This window comes from Oncorhynchus nerka, linkage group LG27, assembly GCF_034236695.1.
Source record: "Oncorhynchus nerka isolate Pitt River linkage group LG27, Oner_Uvic_2.0, whole genome shotgun sequence".
In the NCBI taxonomy this organism is placed as follows: domain Eukaryota; kingdom Metazoa; phylum Chordata; class Actinopteri; order Salmoniformes; family Salmonidae; genus Oncorhynchus; species Oncorhynchus nerka.
In genome coordinates, this window is record NC_088422.1 from 23380364 (window position 1) to 23401330 (window position 20967).

The 20967-nt window shown below is 45.1% G+C and overlaps 1 protein-coding gene across 1 annotated transcript in view; it reads right to left on the reverse strand.

Annotated features, from left to right (window-relative positions):
* LOC115111384 (3',5'-cyclic-AMP phosphodiesterase 4D-like) overlaps positions 1–20967 on the reverse strand; it is a 49278-nt gene that overhangs the window by 5359 nt on the left and 22952 nt on the right. Inside the window, exons 3-13 of the mRNA XM_029637382.2 lie at positions 18540–18576; positions 18275–18351; positions 17665–17714; positions 11422–11534; positions 2294–2387; positions 1983–2161; positions 1674–1772; positions 1397–1561; positions 1113–1212; positions 549–703; positions 19–324 (exon numbers count right to left, since the gene is read on the reverse strand). Coding sequence (XP_029493242.2) covers positions 19–324; positions 549–703; positions 1113–1212; positions 1397–1561; positions 1674–1772; positions 1983–2161; positions 2294–2387; positions 11422–11534; positions 17665–17714; positions 18275–18351; positions 18540–18576 — 1375 coding nt within the window. The remainder of the gene's footprint in view (positions 1–18; positions 325–548; positions 704–1112; positions 1213–1396; positions 1562–1673; positions 1773–1982; positions 2162–2293; positions 2388–11421; positions 11535–17664; positions 17715–18274; positions 18352–18539; positions 18577–20967) is intronic.

Sequence of the window (20967 nt, forward strand, 5' to 3'; positions counted from 1 at the left end):
CTGGTTTGTTGGGGGTACCTGGCTCTTCTGGACAGAGGCGTTGTGTTTGTCACACATAGGGCTGATCTCCATGCCTCTCTCCCTCTCCCTGTCCCCCTGGGTGAAGAACTCTTCCATGATGCGGTCGGTCCACTGGCGGTACAGCTGCAGGGGCTTGGTGGGGTTACTCAGGTCTGCACAGTGCACCATGTTCTGCAAAACTTGGATCCTGTCAGAGTAGTTGTCCAGGAGTAGAACTCCAGAGCTGGTCACCTTCTTGGTCTCCACCATGGTCTTCAGGTCAGCCAGGAGGTTCATGTGCTTGGACATATCAGTCGCTAGGACCTGGGAACCACCAGAGACACAACACAGGCTGTCACAATACTGCCAGGGACAAACCAATATAACACATCTTCTATATTAATGGAGAGTTTGGTAACATCTGATAACATAGAAGAAGTAAACAGTAGCACTCAAGTATAACCATGGACATTTTTTAAGCTGATGTGAACACTATTTCAGAGATGTTCCTATTGCTATTGGTTACTGATTACTATCCAGTCACTAACAATGTCGATGACCATCTTGCGCAGTGATTGTCGTTGTTTTTTGGTCAGGTTCTGGAAGATGTCACAGTTCTCTTCCTGAAGCAGCTTGAAGCCCACAGCCAGGTGGTGGTTCTCCAGGACTGACGAGTCATTGTACATGAGGGCCAGCTCCGAATCTGGGGGACAAACACACATACACTGACTCAGATGTTTGACATGTTCAATGAAGAGGTGTTGTTGAGGTCCTTATAGCTTTAACATAAATATTCACTTAAACAGATCTGGTGTTCTGGCTGACCGAGGCTCATTCTAGTGTTTCCTGACTGATGACCCCTACTGCCTTCACTGCAGGGCATCCCCCTCTGGACTTCAGGGAGACACCACATGGCACAACGGAGGAGGAGGTGTGTGTTTGTGTGTGTGTGTGCACATGGGTGGTTTGAATCTCTCGGTAGGGTTGTTTAGTAACCTGTGTGCTTGAAATTGAGTGTTAATCCCAAATGCGGGGGAGAGACAGAGGGCATCCATCATGCCTTGTGTAAGTCAGTGACGTAACTGTTAAGTCAGGTCTGTATTTAGACTCACTGGTGTTGATGAGGAACTGGTTGGAGACTCCAGGGTGGTCCACGTCATGAATAGCACTGGCAAATATGGCAGCTAGGATCTCCAGGTCTGTGAACACAGCCTGGGAACAGCAGAGAGGACAGTACAGGGTCACACCCACCATTCAACCAAATAACAGCAATCAGAAATCTGTCAGTTACAATCCTGACAAATTAAAGCTGAAGTATATTTTTGTGGGTCTAGGTTTTGTACAAATACAAATGCAGTATTATTGATGAATTGACTGATTGATTGAGGGGTCCAACCTCTAGAGCGGGGGTGGATAGCAGCACGTGAGTGGACTGGGTGACATCAGCAGCATGGATGTTGTTGTGGTAGGCCACATCGCCATGGTAATGGTCTTCTAAGGTCATCAGGTAGGTTATAAAAGTGTCGAGTGGAATTTTAAAAGTTTTTAACAAGTCTCTTTCCTATAAGAAAAACAAAACAAAAACATAATATTGTATTGTAATAGACTGTGGATACAAGTCATGTTAGTACAATCAACAAAAATAAAGCAGATCAAATTTAACTTATCTATACCTGGAATATAGTGTGCATCATGACGGTCAGGGGCCTGTTCCCAGAGAACTGAGTGACTTTGAAAACGTTAAGGCCCCATTTATTTACATCCTCCATCTCCTGCAAAGGGAAAACAACCATTCTTACACTGATACAGTCGTTTTAGAGCCTCACTCTCTTGGTCTTCTCCTCTTTCTCTATCCCTCCTCTCTAGATCTTTCCCTACAACCCTCTCCCCTATATGACCCTCTATCCCTTTTTCTCCCTCACCCTGTCTCTTCATGTCTCCTCGCCCTCCCTTTCCTAACCCTCTCTCCCACAGCTGCCCACCTTAGCCAGTTCATCCTCTGTCTCGCTCTTGACTCCGAAGCGGGGTATGTTAGAGTTGGTGAGGCTGGAGCTGTGCTGCAGTTTCTTCACTCCACTGATCTCAGACATGGGTCTATTCTTCTTGTCTTCCTTCTCCTTCTGCGTCTGGGGAGTCGGCATCTCCACCTCGTGCTGCTTGTCTGTGTCAAACACATAGAATAAGAGACAGTGAGTGAGATATCCAATAGGGTGCCATTTGGGACACAGCTCTGGTCTATCTACAGGGTCCAGAATGAGCAGGGAGGAGCCCAGTGGTAACTGTGGTCACTCACCCAGGAAGGTGCTGGAGATGAACTCTGACACCTGGTTCCCTGAGCGACTCATCTCAGACAGGTGGCTGAGCTCCCTGTTCAACATTCTCTTGAACTGCAAAACACACACACACACACACACACACACACACACACACACACACACACACACACACACACACACACACACACACACACACACACACACACACACACACACACACACACACACAGAGAGAAGGGGTTACAGTGTGCAGTGTACCAGGGAAAAAATATGGAGTTACATTCTGCACTGGATGTGTCAATCATATGATTTTGTATGATTTAAGTTAACTTGGTGGAATCCTGAAGCACAAATTGGAGGATTCTATATGGCCATATCTGCCATTGAGGGCCAAAGTCATATTTTATATATCTTTTTTTATTATTATTTTACACCCCGTTCTTGTCTCATCGCTGCAACTCCCCAACAGGCTCGGGAGAGGTAAAAGTGGAGTCATCAGTCCTTCGAAAAATGACCCGCCAGCTTAACTGAGAAGCACCAACGTGTCAGAGGAAACACTGTTCAACTGGCGACCGGGGTCAGCCTGCAGGCACCCGGCCCACCACATGGAGTCGCTAGAGTGTGATGAGCCAAGTTAAATACCCACCTGCCAAACCCTCCCCTAACCCAGACGACACTGGGCCAATTGTGCACTGTCCTTTGGGACTCCCAAAGTGGTACAGCCTGGGAATAAACCCAGGTCTGTAGTAATGCCTCTAGCACTGTGATGCAGTGCCTTAGACCACTGCGCCACTCGGGAGGCCCCGGCTAAAGTAAATTCTAAAGATAGGAGAGTCTTTTAGAATGGAAACAGCAGACACTGTGAGACACCACACTTTAATCAGTACTATTACGTCTGCTAAATGACTTAAATGTAAATGTAAATGTATTACAGCATGCTCCACACACACACACACACACACACACACACACACACACACACACACACACACACACACACACACACACACACACACACACACACACACACACACACACACACACACACAGTTGAGAGGTTGAAGGGAGTACAGATCAGGTGAGATACCTGCTGCACCCCCCTGCTAGCAACAGTTCTGATGTAATCAGTAACCCAATTCTCCGTCACCCATTTTCATTCTCCCTATCCTTTGCTCCCACTCTCCCTCAGTCTCGCCCTCTGGAATGGCAGACCCAAATTTAGCTTTGGCCTTCGATTTGGAGGACATTCGGAGGAATCTGTAGCTGAACTCTTAAAAAACAGTGATTGCGAAACCAGGCTGAAGGCTTCAGCAAGCGCTGCGAAGCAGTTCCGTAAAATGATACATTTTATCACACCTTCCCGCAGCGCTCTCTCACCACAGCTACATCAGCGGTCCCAACCCACAAATGTATTTGGTTAAGCACACAGAAGGCTATATGAAGGCTGTATTTAGTTATATGTATCTAGTTTCACACATATATAGGCTATAATTTGTAAACTAGATTTAGCTACAATATCCCATCGCAAGTAGATAAAGCCCAATAACCTATAGTGATATTTCTAAGAGTGTCTACTATTACAATATGATACTACAATATTATTTTGGGACAATATTTTATCGATATTTGTCTCCAAGTATTGATTAATAAAATCACATTTATTTGGGCTACTGTAGGTAGCGCTAGCTAGCGCTAGTCGGCTGTACCTGCACCAAAACTCCGATATCTTTCATCCTATAGCTGGTTCTCCATATTCTTTTAAAATAGTGAGCCAACATGTTTTTAGCACTATTACTTCCCTGACTGATCAGAACTTGTTTTCTCATGCTCTCTATTGTCTCTCTGCAGCAGGTATTGACAGCAATTTGTTTTGAACGTCAAAATCATAGTAAAATCGTGAGAATCATGAGAATATCGTATCGTGAGGTCCCTGGCAATTTTCCAGCCCTAGCATCTGCTGTCCTCAACTGTAGTGCTGACAACATTTACATTTCATCCTAAACCTGGCAATTGTTGACCCCGCGTTAGCCTGGCCAAACTAAGGGATTTGAACTCAACACCTTCAAGCGACCTTATCCAATGATCAAACAGACATACACTGTGTATATGAGTGTGCAACAAAGTGCTGAACATCTCTGTATCATGTTGGTGAAGCTTGAATCTTCCCTTCCTTACAATTGAGTCGCTGCAATTATTTTGGTACCCAAAGCAAAAGAATCTTTGTTCTAGAAAGTGACTGCCGTTGATACATGCCTTTGATATTCACCAATGCACTCAATGCCACCCTTTCCCACACAGCAAGTCCCTTTTCCTGCATGTCATACCAAAACTAGTCCCTGTAAGCTATAAGCTATAAGTCATGTGGACATACTGTTCCATAGAGACATCTGTAGCCGGCACTGAGAGCAACACCATTATCACACCAACTGGGGGGAGCTGCAGACGACACACCCAGCCACACTAACATTTATTTATAATGCCAGAAGTACACATGGATTATGTCACATAACACCTTTGTCTCTATATTTACAGCTCAAATAAACAAAGTTCAAGTGGATGTCAGGGACAAGCCTGCTTTTCCTTTGTCTGGTAATGACATCATTCTCACCTCATCAGAGGAATGATGGCTGTTTTTTCAGAAAACAATATATTAATAGTATTAGAATAATAAAATCCACCTCACATCTTACCTTGATATATCCCCAGGACACAGAGAGCAGGTAGTTGGCCTCAGGCATTTTGAAAAAACAAAATATGTGGTCCAAATATAAAGAGAACAGGCAGACTAGAGCCAGCTACAGCACAGAAAAACAGGCGAGAGAGACCACCAGCAAAAGCAGCTCAATACAGCAAGAGCACAGAGTCCATGAATAAGAGGAGCTTTGAGGTGTACAGCAGGTCCATCCACTGAACACAGTCCGTCATATCTGCTCCGTTCCTCCCTATTGGGAAAGCAATAGTCCAGGATCCTGACTGGGGCACTGCACTCTGGGGTAGCAGGGGACAGAGTGTAGGTGCCCGGGGCTCTGGTGAGAGCATCCTCACGCACGCACGCACGCACGCACGCACTCACACACACACACACACACACACACACACACACACACACACACACACACACACACACACACACACACACACACACACACACACACACACACACACACACACACACACACACACACACACACAAACACACACACACACACACACACAGCTGGGGTGTGTGAATAATAGATGAAGTGAGAGGAGGATGCTTGGATGCTGCTGGTGCTCATGGAGCGAGAAGGTCTCCTGTCAATGGTTTGTAAATAAGGCTGCTTCTGCCTGTCTATCACACACACGGCTGCTGCCCTCATCCACACACACAGCCTATCAGGGAGAGGAAAGGGAAAACAGTGAGCTCATCACCACAGCTAATTGGCTGGACAGGAGCAGAGTGAGCTCATCCTTCTGTGTAATTGGTTGAGGTCGAGGTTGGAAGTTAGTCCTCTGAGGAGTTTTTTTTCCCATATTTAAAAAGAAATTGTGCAGTACAGCGGGATGGGAACATACTGTTTGCTTGTGCTGTGTGTGTGTCATCTAGCTGAGGTAATCTGTGAGACATTTGCTGGAAGCGGAGATTGTCTCATCTTGGTCATGCAATATTCACACTGAAAATAATTCAGGCAAATTTCCTGGGAGAAAACTACACGTTTAAATCCCATTAAACTTTCACAAGTCATGAGCATCACTGGACTGTCTGGAACAGTTAGTACAGCATAGAGAATAGTGTATGCCACTTCACTAAGGGTCATACATGAAGCTGGATTCCATTTGTTTGACTATGAGACCATGGCTTTGTCCTTTGGTCAAAAGAAGTGCACTATATAGGGAATTTGGAACAACCAAAATAGCCTCAGTGGATGGTAGACAGACAGAGCCACTATATCAGTGTGAGGGTACTGTCGTGTCTCAGATTACTTTACACCTTGTGTCCCCAAAGGTGCCCAGAATGGAATGTGGGTAGTTTCAGCTGCTGGAACAGATGAGACTGCTGGTCACCCGTTGAGAGAGATATAGCGCCTCTGCCTGGGTCCAAGAGACTAAGAACAGGCCGTCACAGGCCCACAAAACACCCACGCACGTACAAATGCGTGTGCACACACATGCGCACACACACACACACACGGTCAGCTAGCTAGCCGGTATGCTATTGATAGCTCAGCGAAGAGGTGTGAACACACACCTTTGGGTAGAAATCACACCATGTTTAGCTGAGACTTGTATGTAATTTGAAGTGGGACCCAAAATAGGAATTCCCTATGGAATATAGACCCAATCAAATGGATCTCATATCTAGAGCTATTGTTTGTTTTCTCACTTTTTTGTGTGAATGTAAAAGCTAACAACATGTACAACAAACACACACACAGTTTACACATGATTCCACATAATGACATATGTCCATTATTAATACAACATGCCCTTTGCTATCAATAACCAATATGTCTTTCTACAATCTCAGGGTAGATCAGGGACAATAATGACATGTGAGTCTGACATAATCAAATAGGTGGCTGAAAAATACAAGGTGCTCACTAGAAATAGACAGCGATTTCAGACGTTTCAAAAGGTGATGAGAACATTGATACAGTATATGCCTTTTTCGGCGCTCATCAAAAAATAAAAACGATGGCCCAGAACAGGGCGCCAATCCATGGGGCTTGGAGTCAGAGTGCACTCCTTAAACCACTGCGCCATGGCAGTTCACAATGCTCTAGCAAGCCGTGAGAATACCATGAACATTTTGTTTTAAGTCTTCCCAAAATAGCTCGGGGTAGGCTGTCATTGTAAATAACAATTTGTTCTTAATTGACTTGCCTATTTAAATAGAGGTTAAATTAAATAAATAAATAAAAAAGCCCTAACCTTAACCCCTCAGAATGAATGCCTAAAATGTTAAGCTTTGAGTTGTATCTGTTTTAACCTTGTAACAACTAGTTCAACTACATGTAGTTCACTTCTCCCCAACACTGCCAGTGAATGATACATAGAATTAGGAATTAGAATACTAGAATGGACTTTAACCTTCTTTTAATGGGACAAATGTCAGCCATTTTGGTCAGGGAGTTGGTCAACCATGGTTTGCCAGTGCTGTGATAAGATATTGTGTAAAATAATACACTACCGTTCAAAAGTTCGGGGTCACTTAGAAATGTCCTTGTTTTGAAAGAAAAGCACATTTTTTGTCCATTAAAATAACATAAAATTGATCAGAAATACAGTGTAGACATTGTTAATGTTGTAAATGAGTATTGTAGCTGTAAACGGCAGATTTTTTAATGGAATATCTACATAGGCGTACAGAGGCCCATTATCAGCAACCATCTCTCCTGCTTTCCAATGGCACATTGTGTTAGCTAATCAAAGTTTATCATTTTAAAAGGCTAATTGATCAGTCTCAACATCACCAGTCTCAACGACACCACTCTCAACGTCAACAGTGAAGAGGCGGCAGAGTTGCAAAGAAAAAGCCATATCTCAGACTGGCCAATAAAAATAAAATATTAAGATGGGCAAAAGAACACTGAACAGAGGAACTCTGCCTTGAAGGCCAGCATCCCAGACTCGCCTCTTCACTGTTGATGTTGAGACTGGTGTTTTGTGGGTACTTTTTAATGAAGCTGCCAGTTAAGGACTTGTGAGGAGTCTGTTTCTCAAACTAGACACTCAGTTGTGCACCGGGGCCTCCCACTCCTATTTCTATTCTGGTTATAGACGGTTTTCTCTGTTTTGTGAATGGAGTAGTACACAGCGTTGTACTAGATCTTCAGTTTCTTGGCAATTTCTCGCATGGAATAGCCTTAATTTCTCAGAACAAGAATAGACTGATGAGTTTCAGAAGAAAAGTCTTTGTTTCTGGCCATTTTGAGCCTGTAATCAAACCCACAAATGCTGATGCTCCAGATACACAACTAGTCCAAAGAAGGCCCGTTTTATTGCTTCTTTAATCAGAACAACAGTTTTCAGCTGTGCTAACATAATTGCAAAAGGGTTTTCTAATGATCAATTAGCCTTTTAAAATGATAAACTTGGATTAGCTAACACAACGTGCCATTGAAACACAGGAGTAATGGTTGCTGATAATGGGCCTCTGTACGCCTATGTAGATATTCCATAAAAAATCTGCCGTTTCCAGCAACAAAAGTTATTTACAACATTAACAATATCTACACTGTATTTCTGATCAATTTTATGTTATTTTAATGGACAAAAAATGTGCTTTTCTTTCCAAAACAAGGACATTTCTAAGTGACCCCAAATTTTGAACGGTGGTGTATGTTTGTTAGCTAGCTAACCAGTTTTAAAGGAATATTCTATACATTTTTCTAATTAACTGCCAATATGCCAACATTCCATTCAAACAATGCAGTCAATCCACAGACATACACTGGCTCAGATCAGTTGATGATAGACAAGTTGGAAATGCAACAGGTACTGATATCGTATCATATAATAGTACTCACAGCTTTCCAAGGATACAACCATTTTGTATCCTTGGAAAGTTACATATATTTTAGAGGCTATATATACAGAAAATGTGTATAAAACCCATGTATTTCTAATTATATGACAAGATTTGGGGTTGGTAATAATTCTGTTATACAATTTCTTACATATTACATGCCTTACTTTTATTTTCCTTCATAAATCAAATCTGGATTATGCTTCTACTGCCATTCATTCCAATTAGAATAGTTTGGATTTCCCCCTGACCAATATGCCCACCATTTTGATCCCATTTTATAACTCTGAGCGTTTATGACATAGCCTCTCTAGTAATTTCATTAATAAGTTGCACATCCGTCACCTCGTGAACCTTCTCAAGCCGCCCTCTACCGGCTGTGCAATAGTGATGCCCTAAAGTCGTGAAAAGCCCATTCATTCTGGAAGGAGGCTAACAACTGTTGTTCTAAATTATACTATGGTGCCTGGAAATACGATGACATTGCTAAACTGGTCAGATATTTAGTAGGACACAACTTTGCCTGCATTATCATGTCGTCAAATTTACTTTAGACAGATAGCAATGTTGTCTTTAGCTAGGAAAGTTAGTCAAAAATAGCTAGAAATGCTAACATTAGCTATATAGAATCTGGTGTCCTCCGCTCAATCTTAGCTAACTAGCGAAGGTTATACTGCGTCTAAAGGTTCTCCTACTAATGATTTTCCTCCTACAGAACGGCACTGTATTTCCAAGCCGTTGTAATACACTTTTGATTAAATCGTCATGACGATGCATCGAGTAGAATGCTCAGTTGGGCATCAGTCCAAAACAAACATTCTCTATGGAATGACATCACTCCTGTGTAAAAATAACTGTGATGTCACCATTGCATACAGTACATGCAATTACACCAGCTAGCTCTTATGAACCCCCAGCCTGTACTCCAAGTTCTACTTAAGTCCTTTATAATGCACACGATGCAACCTGCTAACCCTCAATAGCCATACTGAGTGTACAAAACATTAGGAACATCTTCCTAAAATTGAGCATCATCTCTTTTTGTCTTCAGAACAGCTTCAATTCGTCAGGACCTGGACTCTACAAGGTGTCAAAAGCGTTTCACAGGCATGCTTGTTGACTCCAATGCTTCCCACAGTGTCAAGTTGGCTGGATGTCCATTGGGTGGTGGACCATTCTTGATACACACCACGGGGAACTGTTGAGCGTGAAAAACTAAGCAGCATTGATGTTCTTGACACATTTAAACCAGTGCACCTGGCACCTACTACCATACTCTGTTCAAAGGCACTTAAATCTTTTGCCTTGCCCATTCACCCTCTGAATGGAACACACACACAATCCATGCCTCAACTGTCGCAAGGCTTAAAAATACTTCTTTAACCTGTCTCCTCCCCTTCATCTGCACTGATTGAAGTGGATTTAACAGGTGACATCAATAAGGGATCATAGCTTTCACCTGGATTCACCTGGTCAGTCTATGTCACGGAAAGATTGTTCTTAATGTTTTGTACACTCTGTGTATCACCGGAGGGTGGGGGCACCTTAATTGGGGAGGATGGGCTCATAGTAATGACTGGAACAGAATTCATGGAATGGTATGAAAACACATCAAACACCTGGTTTCCATGTGTTTGATACCATTATATTCACTCCATTCCAGCCATTATTATAAGCCTTCCTGTGCAGGGTATAGCACAATATACGAATAGCACAAAATAACACAAATATATATGAATGATACTGCTATTCTGGTATCCAATACTACTGTTCTGTATTTACGGAATTAAATACTTCATTTTGATGTTATAGTCATGAAATGCCATGTTGAAGGTTGATGGTTGTGTGTGTGTATTGGAGCACCATTACTGTGTGCTGGAGTGAGACGGCAAGCCAACCAGGCCTGTGTGTGTTGCTATGGAAACCAGGGATAGCTGTGTGTGCGACAATGCTACAGAGTGACAATGCTACAGAGTAGAGCCTGTGCGTGCGTCTGTCTGTCTGTCTGTCTGTCTGTCTGTCTGTCTGTCTGTCTGTCTGTCTGTCTGTCTGTCTGTCTGTCTGTCTGTCTGTCTGTCTGTCTGTCTGTCTGTCTGTCTGTCTGTCTGTCTGTCTGTCTGTCTGTGGCTGTACTGCCATCTGGTAGTGTTACCAGATCTGTGTCTGGCTGTGTCCCATCCATTTGTCTGTCTGCCTGCCCCTCCTGTATCTCATGCCCATCCCCCTATTGTGACATCACAGAGTGTGACATCAGCAGGCAGGCAGGCAGTCTCTCAGCAGAGCCCAGAGCTGATCAGCATGCAGCACGTCAAGGCCTTGCTGGAGAGCTGAGCTGAGCATACTCCCTGCACACCTCCCTCCCTGCATGACAATGCTAGATACAGCTACAGATACTGATACAAAAGAGATGTATGAATTAATACCAATATTAGTACAGATACAACTGTTGGAGAAGAGGCACGAAGAGGCCAGAGAGAGAGAGAAAATAGTTATTGTTGTTGTTGTTCCAACCATGTGGGAAGCCAACAATCTCAATTGCAAATGACAATTGGTCATCCAATTACTCACCTGTTTTAAACAAAAACTAAATAAAATAAAACTAAATATGACACATAAGTGAAAGGTTCTTGTCGTTACCTTGTTGGAGGCCATCTCGCCAACTGAGTGTCTGGTCTGCAGGGTCTCCAGCTGGTCCAGGCACCAGTCCAGCTCCTCCAACGTCTCGGTGGCCAGTTTCTGGTAGGCCTCCTCTGGGGGACGAGACAGGGGGGCAGGGGGTCAGTACAGGGGCGCTTCAGGGGCCTAGCGCAGGCTGCTGGCCCAGGGTCTGCCTCCCCACACACAGCGATGCTGAGATGCCCCGAGTGGACGCATGGGTGACTCTTCATACTGGTGCAGAGGGGCCAGTAGGAGAGTGAGAGAGGCCAAGTCACAAGTCTGATTTCCACCCCAAGACAGACACTCTGATAGGGAGAGACCAGAGGGGCCTAGAGTACTCCTATCCCAGAGACCAACACCCTGAACCAGGTTGTTCAAAGCCAGAGACCCCCCCCCCCCCCCTGTGTCCAAAGGTCCTACTCTCCAAATCTTTGGAGGAATGACAGGGGCGTATAGTCCTGGAACCGTGAGAGACGGGGAACGAACATGGTCAACCAGAGCGGAGTGTAGCACATGGGGATGTGTGAAACATACTCCTCAGCCTGAAGTGTCCCCACTTGCGCCAGTGAATAGCTAGCTTTTCATGTGGTGCTGACTGGTAAGACGTTTCAGGAGGGCGGCCACGTGTGCTAGCAAGGCACAGGTCCTGAGTTCACGCCAGATATGGGCTGAATCAGGAGGAAGGTGGTACTCACTAAGCAAGCAGCGTGACGTCCTTTACATGAGCATCCAGCGTTACAGAGCAGGAAGGCTGTTGAGTGTGCCTCAGTTAAAATCACAGCTGAGACAGGGAATATGGAGGGTGGCCTTTAGGTTCAGATCTGATACACTAAACAATAAAACAGAGACATACACTCGCATACATACACACAAATGCAAAACAACACAGAACCCCAGTCTCTCAATGATGTGTGTGTCTGAGATTCAGTATACAGTCCATAGAGGATATATAATTCCAGTCATGGAGCAGGATGAAGAGCAGTTTAATTAGCAGGCCCATGTCTGCACAGAGGAGGGATGAAGGGATGAGGGATGGAGGAGGAAGGGCAGTAGGTCCAGACGCTGTCCAAAGCACAATCTCACATCCAGCAGGTTTTCATCTCCAGGCAGGAACAATGGGGAGCACACTGTAGCATGCCTGGCCGGCTTGCTGGGGGGTGCGCGCTTACCGCACACACCACACACACACACACACGCGCCAGATAGAGAGCTAAACGTAACACATCACTCTGCCTTCTCAGCCTCCCTGGAGCATAAAAGCTACACGTCAACGTTATCCAGAGACAAAAGTGCTTATAATCCCATGGGTGTGTGTTGTGTCTGGGCTCCGTCCTATAGATGCTGTGTGTGTAGCCTCCCTGGTATCCAGACGGCAGATCGATGCTCTTCCTCAGAGCTTGTACCTAAAGCCTGAGAGGACTGCACTGTGGATAGGGGAGGGCCGCACTGAAAGCCTGGCCTGGAGTATGGGGCAGTAGAACTGGAGCTCAATGTGTGTATCCATTCTACAGAGAGGGAGGGGTGATGTACAGAGAAGAAGAGATGTACCATGCAGTATGTGCCTGAGTCAGATGTCTGACAGTGAACTAGAAGCTTTTTCAAAAGGAACCGTCAAAATCATACGGGTGAAGACAGACAGTTTCAAACAATGTCATGGTTGAGGTGTCAGAAGTCTATTCTAACCCCTTTCAAACCTGAAATAACAGTGTATCAAATCATTTTCATTCCTATTTTCTGTTAATCACCAAAATGACTGAAGACTCCGGTAACTTTGGTAAATGACCAGTAGCTTTGCAACCCTAGATCTGTTGCTTTACACCATGTGGAAACTAAAGCATACCGAGAGAGCAATCAGCTGTGGATTAAGAAACACACATACTGTAGGCACTGGAGTGTGTCTGATTAGGAACTAATGTACAGTAATACAGCTGGCGCAAAGTAAAGAACATTCAAATCAAATCACATTTTATTTGTCACATGCTTCGTAGGCAACAGGTGTGAAATGCTTACTTACGGGTCCAACAAAGGGTCCAACAATGCAGAGTTAAAGATAAGATAAAGTTAAGGTAAAATAACATTTTAAAAAATGAAACAATGACACAGTGAATAATAAATACAAATAACAAGTAAAAATAGCATGGCTATATACAGGAAGTATTGACGTACGGTAGCAGAGAGAACAGCCCGTAGCTTGGGTGGCTGGAGTCTTTGACAGTTTTTTTGGGCCTTCCTATGACACCGCCTGGTATAGAGGTCCTGGATGGCAGGGAGTTCGGCCTCAGTGATGTACTGGGTCATACACACCTACCCTCTGTAGTGCCTTGCAGTCGGATGCCGAGAAGTTGCAATACCAGCGGGGATGCAGCCAGTCAAGATGCTCTCGATGGTGCAGCTGTATAACTTTTTGAGGATGAGGGTCCATGCCAAATCTTTTCAGCCTCCAGAGGCGGAAGAGGCCTTGTCGTGCCGTCTTTACGACTGTGCTGGTGTGTTTGGACCATGATAGATCCTTAGTGATGTGGATACCGAGGAACTTGAAGCACTCGACCTGCTCCACTACAGCCCCGTCGATGTAAATTGGGGCGTGCTCAGCCCTCTGTTTCCTGTAGTCCACGATCAGCTCCTTGGTCTTACTGATACTGAGAGAGAGGTTGTTGTCCTGGCAACACACTGCTAAGTCTCTGACCTCCCCCTGCAGGCTGTCTCATTGCCGTCGGTGATCAGACCTACCACCACCAGGCCTACCACCGTTGTGTCGTCGGCAGACTTTGTGGGTGAACAGGGCCTGAGGGGCCCTGTGTTGAGGGTCAGTGTGGCGCATGTGTTGTTGCTTACCCTCACCACCTGGAGTAGGCCCGGCACTTAACCCTCACCATAGGGCACTATGGTGTTGCACGCTGAGCTGTAGTCAATGATCAGCATTTTCATGTAGGTATTAATTTTGTCAAGGTGGGAAAGGGCAGTGTGGAGGGCAATGGAGTGTGTGTGCGTATGTGTGTGCCACATGTACAGTAATATTCCCAACATAACTCACAACCCTCACAAACATCGGCATTGCATTACTTTTTCCTCTTTGCCCCCTCCCTCACCCTCTCTTTAACATTTCTCTGCCACTCATCCCCCTCCTCCTTTTCCTTTCCCCCCCTCTCCCTCTGTGTATCATTCTTCCTCTCCCTCTCTCGTTATCTCTCTTCCTCTCTCGATATCCCTCTCTCATTATCTCTCTCCCTTTCTGATTTGGTATCAGTGGGTGGGGTGCCACTCTCTCTGACAGGGACTGCACTGACGTCAATGACATTCTTCTCATGCCTAGTGCGACATCAGACACCAGTGCACGAGAGACTACTCTGCTGCACAGATGGCAGGCTGCTGCCAAACCCTGGACTGGAGCAGATAGGAACACTGGAGCTGGACTGGGACTGGAAGTGGGAGAAGGGTAATGCTGTACATACCGCCATCAGGGACATGTTGCTGTTCTAAACTAATGTATGTTGTCATTGCTTTGGAAATCATAATTATCATAACCATCATCATCATTGTGTTTGGTTTGATTCCATTATATTTGATGTCCAATCTTCAAGATATAAAACTAGAAGGAAACTCTTCGAGAGATACACCTGGCGGCAGGTAGCCTAGTGGTTAGCGACGGGCCTAGTAACTGAAAGGTCATCAGTTGGAATCCCAGAGTCGACAAGGTGAAACATCTGTTTATGTGCCCTTGAGCAAGGCACTTAACCCTCCCAGTGTTGCCATTGATAATGGCAGACTAAGGCTGTGACCCCACTCGCCGAGGGTGTCTCAGGGAGAGTTGGGATATGCTAAAAAATTATATTATTATTACATGGCAATACTTTGTCCCTTATACTATGTTGTTCTTCTATAACTACTATGATAACAACAATGCAATTATCCAGGATGCAGTCTGTCCCTATTAAGTGAAGCACATCAGATCACAATGAATAAAGTGTCAACTGTTTTTACTCCCTCACCACCTAGTCTGGATCACAGCAGGTGGCTTACTACTAGACCAGCACTATTGTCTCTCAGAGCTCAGAGTTCATAAACCTACATCACTCCTCATTGGTCTATTCTGCTCATCAGTCTATTCTTAGCCCGCTCTAAAATTAGCCATCTTCAAACACCAACCAATCGATGGATGTCTGATAAACTAAGAGATAGAGATGGAAGGGATGGGGACAAATGTGGAAGAGACCAGCCTAAATGTCATGTGGGACTCATGGCAGGGCTCGTCTAATGCCCCACTGGCCTCTCTATGTCCCATTTAGACTGTTATAAATCACCTCCTTATTGTCTGTCTCAACAGGATGGCACTGCCTGGCCAGCACAGACCTCTGCATGAATTACAAGTAGTCAATACACTCAAACAATCAAGCTGATGACTCAAGGTCTCTTTTATAGCCCATAATGGATGCACTCTGATCAGATCTAAATATAGTGCAATGTCATCAATTCATCATACACGGTGTTCTACGCATGTTCCAGGGTAGATAGGAGAGTGTTGTGTGAGACAATGGGACATACTATCAGAGTATGGGATCTATTGACAGAGTATGGGACCTACAACATGACCTATTAACAGAGTATGGGACCTACTACAATACCTACTAACAGAGTATGGGACCTACTACAAGATCTACTACCAGAGAATGGGACCTACTAACAGAGTATGGGAATAACTAACAGAGTATAGGCCCTACTACAGGACCAACTAACAGAACATGGGACCTACTACCACGGTTGGCTGCTCACCCTGCCAAACTGCCAGCCGTACATAGTGCTAGAGGGCAAGGAGAGGAGCCCTTCAAGAACAGATCTCTTCTGGTCCACTGGGCTTCTATCCCTGTCGCCTCTCCCTGTCGCCTCTCCCTAAAAACACCTGAGAGAGAAGCCCTATGCTGAAGAAAAAGTGGACGACTCTCCTCTCCTCTTTGACAAAGGCTACCCACAATCTGTATCTTATAGATTACAGTACAATATGAAAGCTAATTTGATATTGTCATTTCACTGTTCTGTTGGTTGGCGCTGGGTAATTAAGGGTAATTAAGTACATTGCTTGTGAATTCCCAGTCCCTTTCATGGTGTGTTAGTTAAACACACTGATTTAGATGTCATTCTACTGACCTCCTATCACTGTATACCCAGGTCACTGCTACAGTGGGTAGTTAAAGGTGAGGGGCCACACTGTCCTGCTAAGCACAGCCACAGACGTACAGCAGCGACCTGATGCTAGCAGGATCCCATAGGGCTGTGTGGAATGTAGCGACATGATGCTAGCAGGATCCCACAGGGCTGTGTGGAATGTAGGGACTGGCTATGAGCTATCAGTCAGGGGATGGAGCATGGCGCCTGACAGCACTTGGGCACAGAAGCCTTTACACAAAAGGCTGAGTGACAGACAGACAGACAGACAGACAGACAGACAGACAGACAAACAGGCAGACAGACAGACAGACAGACAGGCAGACAGACAGACAGACAGACAGACAGACAGACAGACAGACAGACAGACAGACAGACAGACAGACAGACAGACAGACAGACAGACAGACAGACAGAGAGACAGGCAGGCAGGCAGACAGGCAGACAGACAGACAGACAGACAGACAGACAGACAGACAGACAGACAGACAGACAGACAGACAGACAGGCAGACAGGCAGGCAGACAGACAGACAGACAGACAGACAGACAGACAGACAGACAGACAGACAGACAGACAGACAGGCAGACAGACAGACAGACAGATGAACCACAAGTCAAACAGTCCTGCTGGTCGTACTGTACCAGGGTTGCTAACCACTGTCCTGCAGCCTATATGGTTTTTGGTTCCCATTGTGCTATACTGTAGCTAGAGGCGTATCTATTCTAAACATGGATGGCTTTTATCCAGTGTCCTATTGTTTGGCTCCCCCTAAAAGATGTCTGTGTCATCATCCTCCGTCTCTGGTCTGACAGTTCCCATCCCCCATCTGTCATATCAGAATGCGATGACACCATCATCAAGGCCTCTTGCCTTTTCCACAGCTAATAGAATGGACAATATTGCTGTAGAATGGTAGAGCATTTTCTCTCCCTCCTTTCAATTGTATCAACATATTCATACAGTACACACACACACACACACACACACACACACACACACACACACACACACACACACACTGACATACACAAAGACCACACTTAAAGACTATCAGCGTACCTGTGAAGGTGGTCTTGGTGATGGGTGGTGGATTACACATGGGTGATCTCCTGGTGTGGGGAGAAACAAAACACACATTGATACATCTCCTCCCAAAACAATACTACTGCCCTATCCTCCTATCTCTCCTCCTATCTATCTTCCCCCTCTCTTTTCCCCCCTCTTTGTCTCACTAACAGAGGTCAATATACTGCAACGTTCCCTGTTCAGCTGAATCAGTCCTCATTCATCACAGATCTCACGTTGAACTGGAGCAATATGGTAGGGGGGCACCTTTACTGAGTGTTGTTGTAGTCCCAGTCAAGAACAGTAGGGGGAGAACTACAGCAAAGCAGTGACATTCACGTCTTCTCCACCACATTGTGTAAATGCAGCAAGTGCCTGGCGGTATAGCGCGCAGACCAAAGGGAGATGGTATGGGGAATACTGAAGCCATTTTTAACAAAACACCATAGCAGGAGACTTCATTTTGCGATATCATCATATAAATACATATATAGTCCCAAAAAATTAAAACAACAGTAATATTTGGCAATAAATGGGTTATTTGGGTGCCTTGCTTTCAACTACTACACAGCAGTAAATACACTGTATGCTTCCGAGGACTTACTTGTTGGACGCTCTGTCTTGTGAACAATTGCTTAATGCAGCAAAATGATTTCGTACAGTTCTTAGACTGGCCAGAACCTGAAGGAGATCAGGACAGATTAACATTAAAACCCTCAAAATAATCTCACACATTTGAACAGTGATTGAACAATGGGCCTGTGTCTATTGCACAATATCATGATAACATACTCTACTGTGGTTTCCCCAAGGAATTAGCCAGCAAAACAACCCGATACAACTTGTTTAGCATGTGTGCCATTGCTCACCTGTGCAAATGGTGTTACAATCATATCGTCGCCATGACTGCAAAAAGAGAACAAGATAAAGAGAGGTTCCATTTAATTTTTTGACACACCTGGACACACTTTTATACACAGATCTAAACATGACCTTCAAATTTCCACATTTCCGCCCGCTCGGTGACAAAGAGGAAATGACTCCAGCCATGTTATGGCAGTACGTGTAGCATGGATATATGGCAAGTCTACTAGGCTATATTATGGATATATCTATAAACATATCTGCTTCTTCATGGACTCTATGCACTTTCACTTTTTACCACGAGCCAGGAACATGCCAATAGAGTGGACCCCCCGGTTCTCTGAAAAACCTGCCTATGACTCGCATGGCAGCTCCTAAATTCTGACACTGGTCACAATGACCGCAAGAAAACTATTTCCTCCTCTCCTTCTAAGTTACTGTCTCCCTAGATTCCTGTGGGTGTAAAACAGTGTGCAATCCCCCCAACCCCTCCTCACTTTCTCCCCCAATCCCCACCTACTTCCTGTGCTGCCACAAGTCTGAGGGCACAAAGTAAGGGGGTGGCATCATGCCCTGTCATCCTAGGAGACTAGAGTGGAATGTGCCACTAACACTGCCCTCTGAACTTAGAGAAAGAGGGAGGGCGGGAATGGGAGGAAGAAATAGACATGAAGAAAAATCACCTGTTCCAAGGTTGTGTACACTATTGTATCACTGGCATTTCATTAGCAGCAGTAGTAGTTATGGTCATAGAAGTAAACTAGTAAACTATTACAGAGGCGTCTCAATCCTCTATTTCTCCATAACATTCTTCTATATCGTACCTTTTCAGTAAAGGGGAAAATACTTTTACAGAGCTTGAAAAAGAGGACAAGCGAAAGAGAGAGAGGGAGAGGGAGAGAGATAGAGAGATGTTTCACATGCCAATAAAGCCCCTTAAATTGAATTGAGAGAGAGCGTGAGAGAGAGAGAACGAGTGGGGAGGGAGGGAGAGAGAGAGAGAGAGAGATTAGGTTAGAGGTTGCATTCCAGCTTCCCTCTCCTCCTGTCTCCAGCCCCTAACACTGGTTTGTGTTAGCTAGTACCCGGCAGGATTTATTTATTTTTTATCTGCAGACAGAACTGTTTACATAGAGGCACCAAAGAAATTTCAATAAGATTCTGTCAGCAAATTATTTCCTTAGAGACATCTATGTTCCCTATGTTTGTTTCCCTAGAAAACCAAGTCATTTAGTCCAATATACTGTGTATGGGATTCATGTCAGTGTTAGATAGCAAAGACATCGGTTTCTAATTTTACTGTACATCAATGATAATCCCCAGAGTAACAGTTGGCCCTCAGAGTAACAGTTGGCCTCCAGAGTAACAGTTGGCCCTCAGAGTAACAGTTGGCCTCCAGAGTGACAGTTGGCCCCCAGAGTAACAGTTGGCCCCCAGAGTAACAGTTGGCCCCCAGAGTAACAGTTGGCCTCCAGAGTAACAGTTGGCCCCAAGAGTAACAGTTGGCCCCCAGAGTAACAGTTGGCCCCCAGAGTAACAGTTGGCCTCCAGAGTAACAGTTGGCCCCAAGAGTAAAAGTTGGCCCCCAGAGTAACAGTTGGCCCCCAGAGTAACAGTTGGCCCCCAGAGTAACAGTTCGCCTCCAGAGTAACAGTTGGCCCCCAGAGTAACAGTTGGCCCACAGGGTAACAGTTGGCCCCCAGAGTAACAGTTGGCCCCCAGAGTAACAGTTGGCCCCCAGAGTAACAGTTGGCCTCCAGAGTAACAGTTGGCCCCCAGAGTAACAGTTGGCCTCCAGAGTAACAGTTGGCCCCCAGAGTAACTACTATGGTTGATCCTGTAAAACAACACACTTCACTGCACCTATCCGGTGTACTGTATGTGACAAGGAAAAAAACTAAATACCAATAAAAAAATACTAAACAAACATCTAACACTGCATGGCAAATGGGTTAGCTGGTAGCCTTGTGGTTAAGAGTGTTGGGCCACTAACCGAAAGGTTGCTGGTTTGAATCCCTGCGTGAACTAGGTGAAAAATATGTCCATGTGCCCTTGAGCAAGGCACTTAACCCTAATTGCTCCTGTAAGTCGGTCTGGATGTGTCAACTGGGAAAAGTAAAGGGACTATGAACATCATGTAACATAGAGCCTGGCGAGGAGCTGGCTTGTGATCAATACCATTTAGAGAGGCAGGGTGATTTTAGTGTGGTATTCTGATAGGTGGGTTAGGCTAAGGCAGGGTCATTCAGCCACAATCTTAGGGTGCGTCCAGAATGGCAGCCTATTCTCCATACACTGCACTACTTTTGACAAGAGCCCTATGTGGGTAAACAATAGTAGTGCACTACATGGGGAATAGGGTACCATTTGGGACTCATACCTAGTGACAGGGAGAAACAGGAGGGATATGGTTACTGCCTTACTACAGACTGA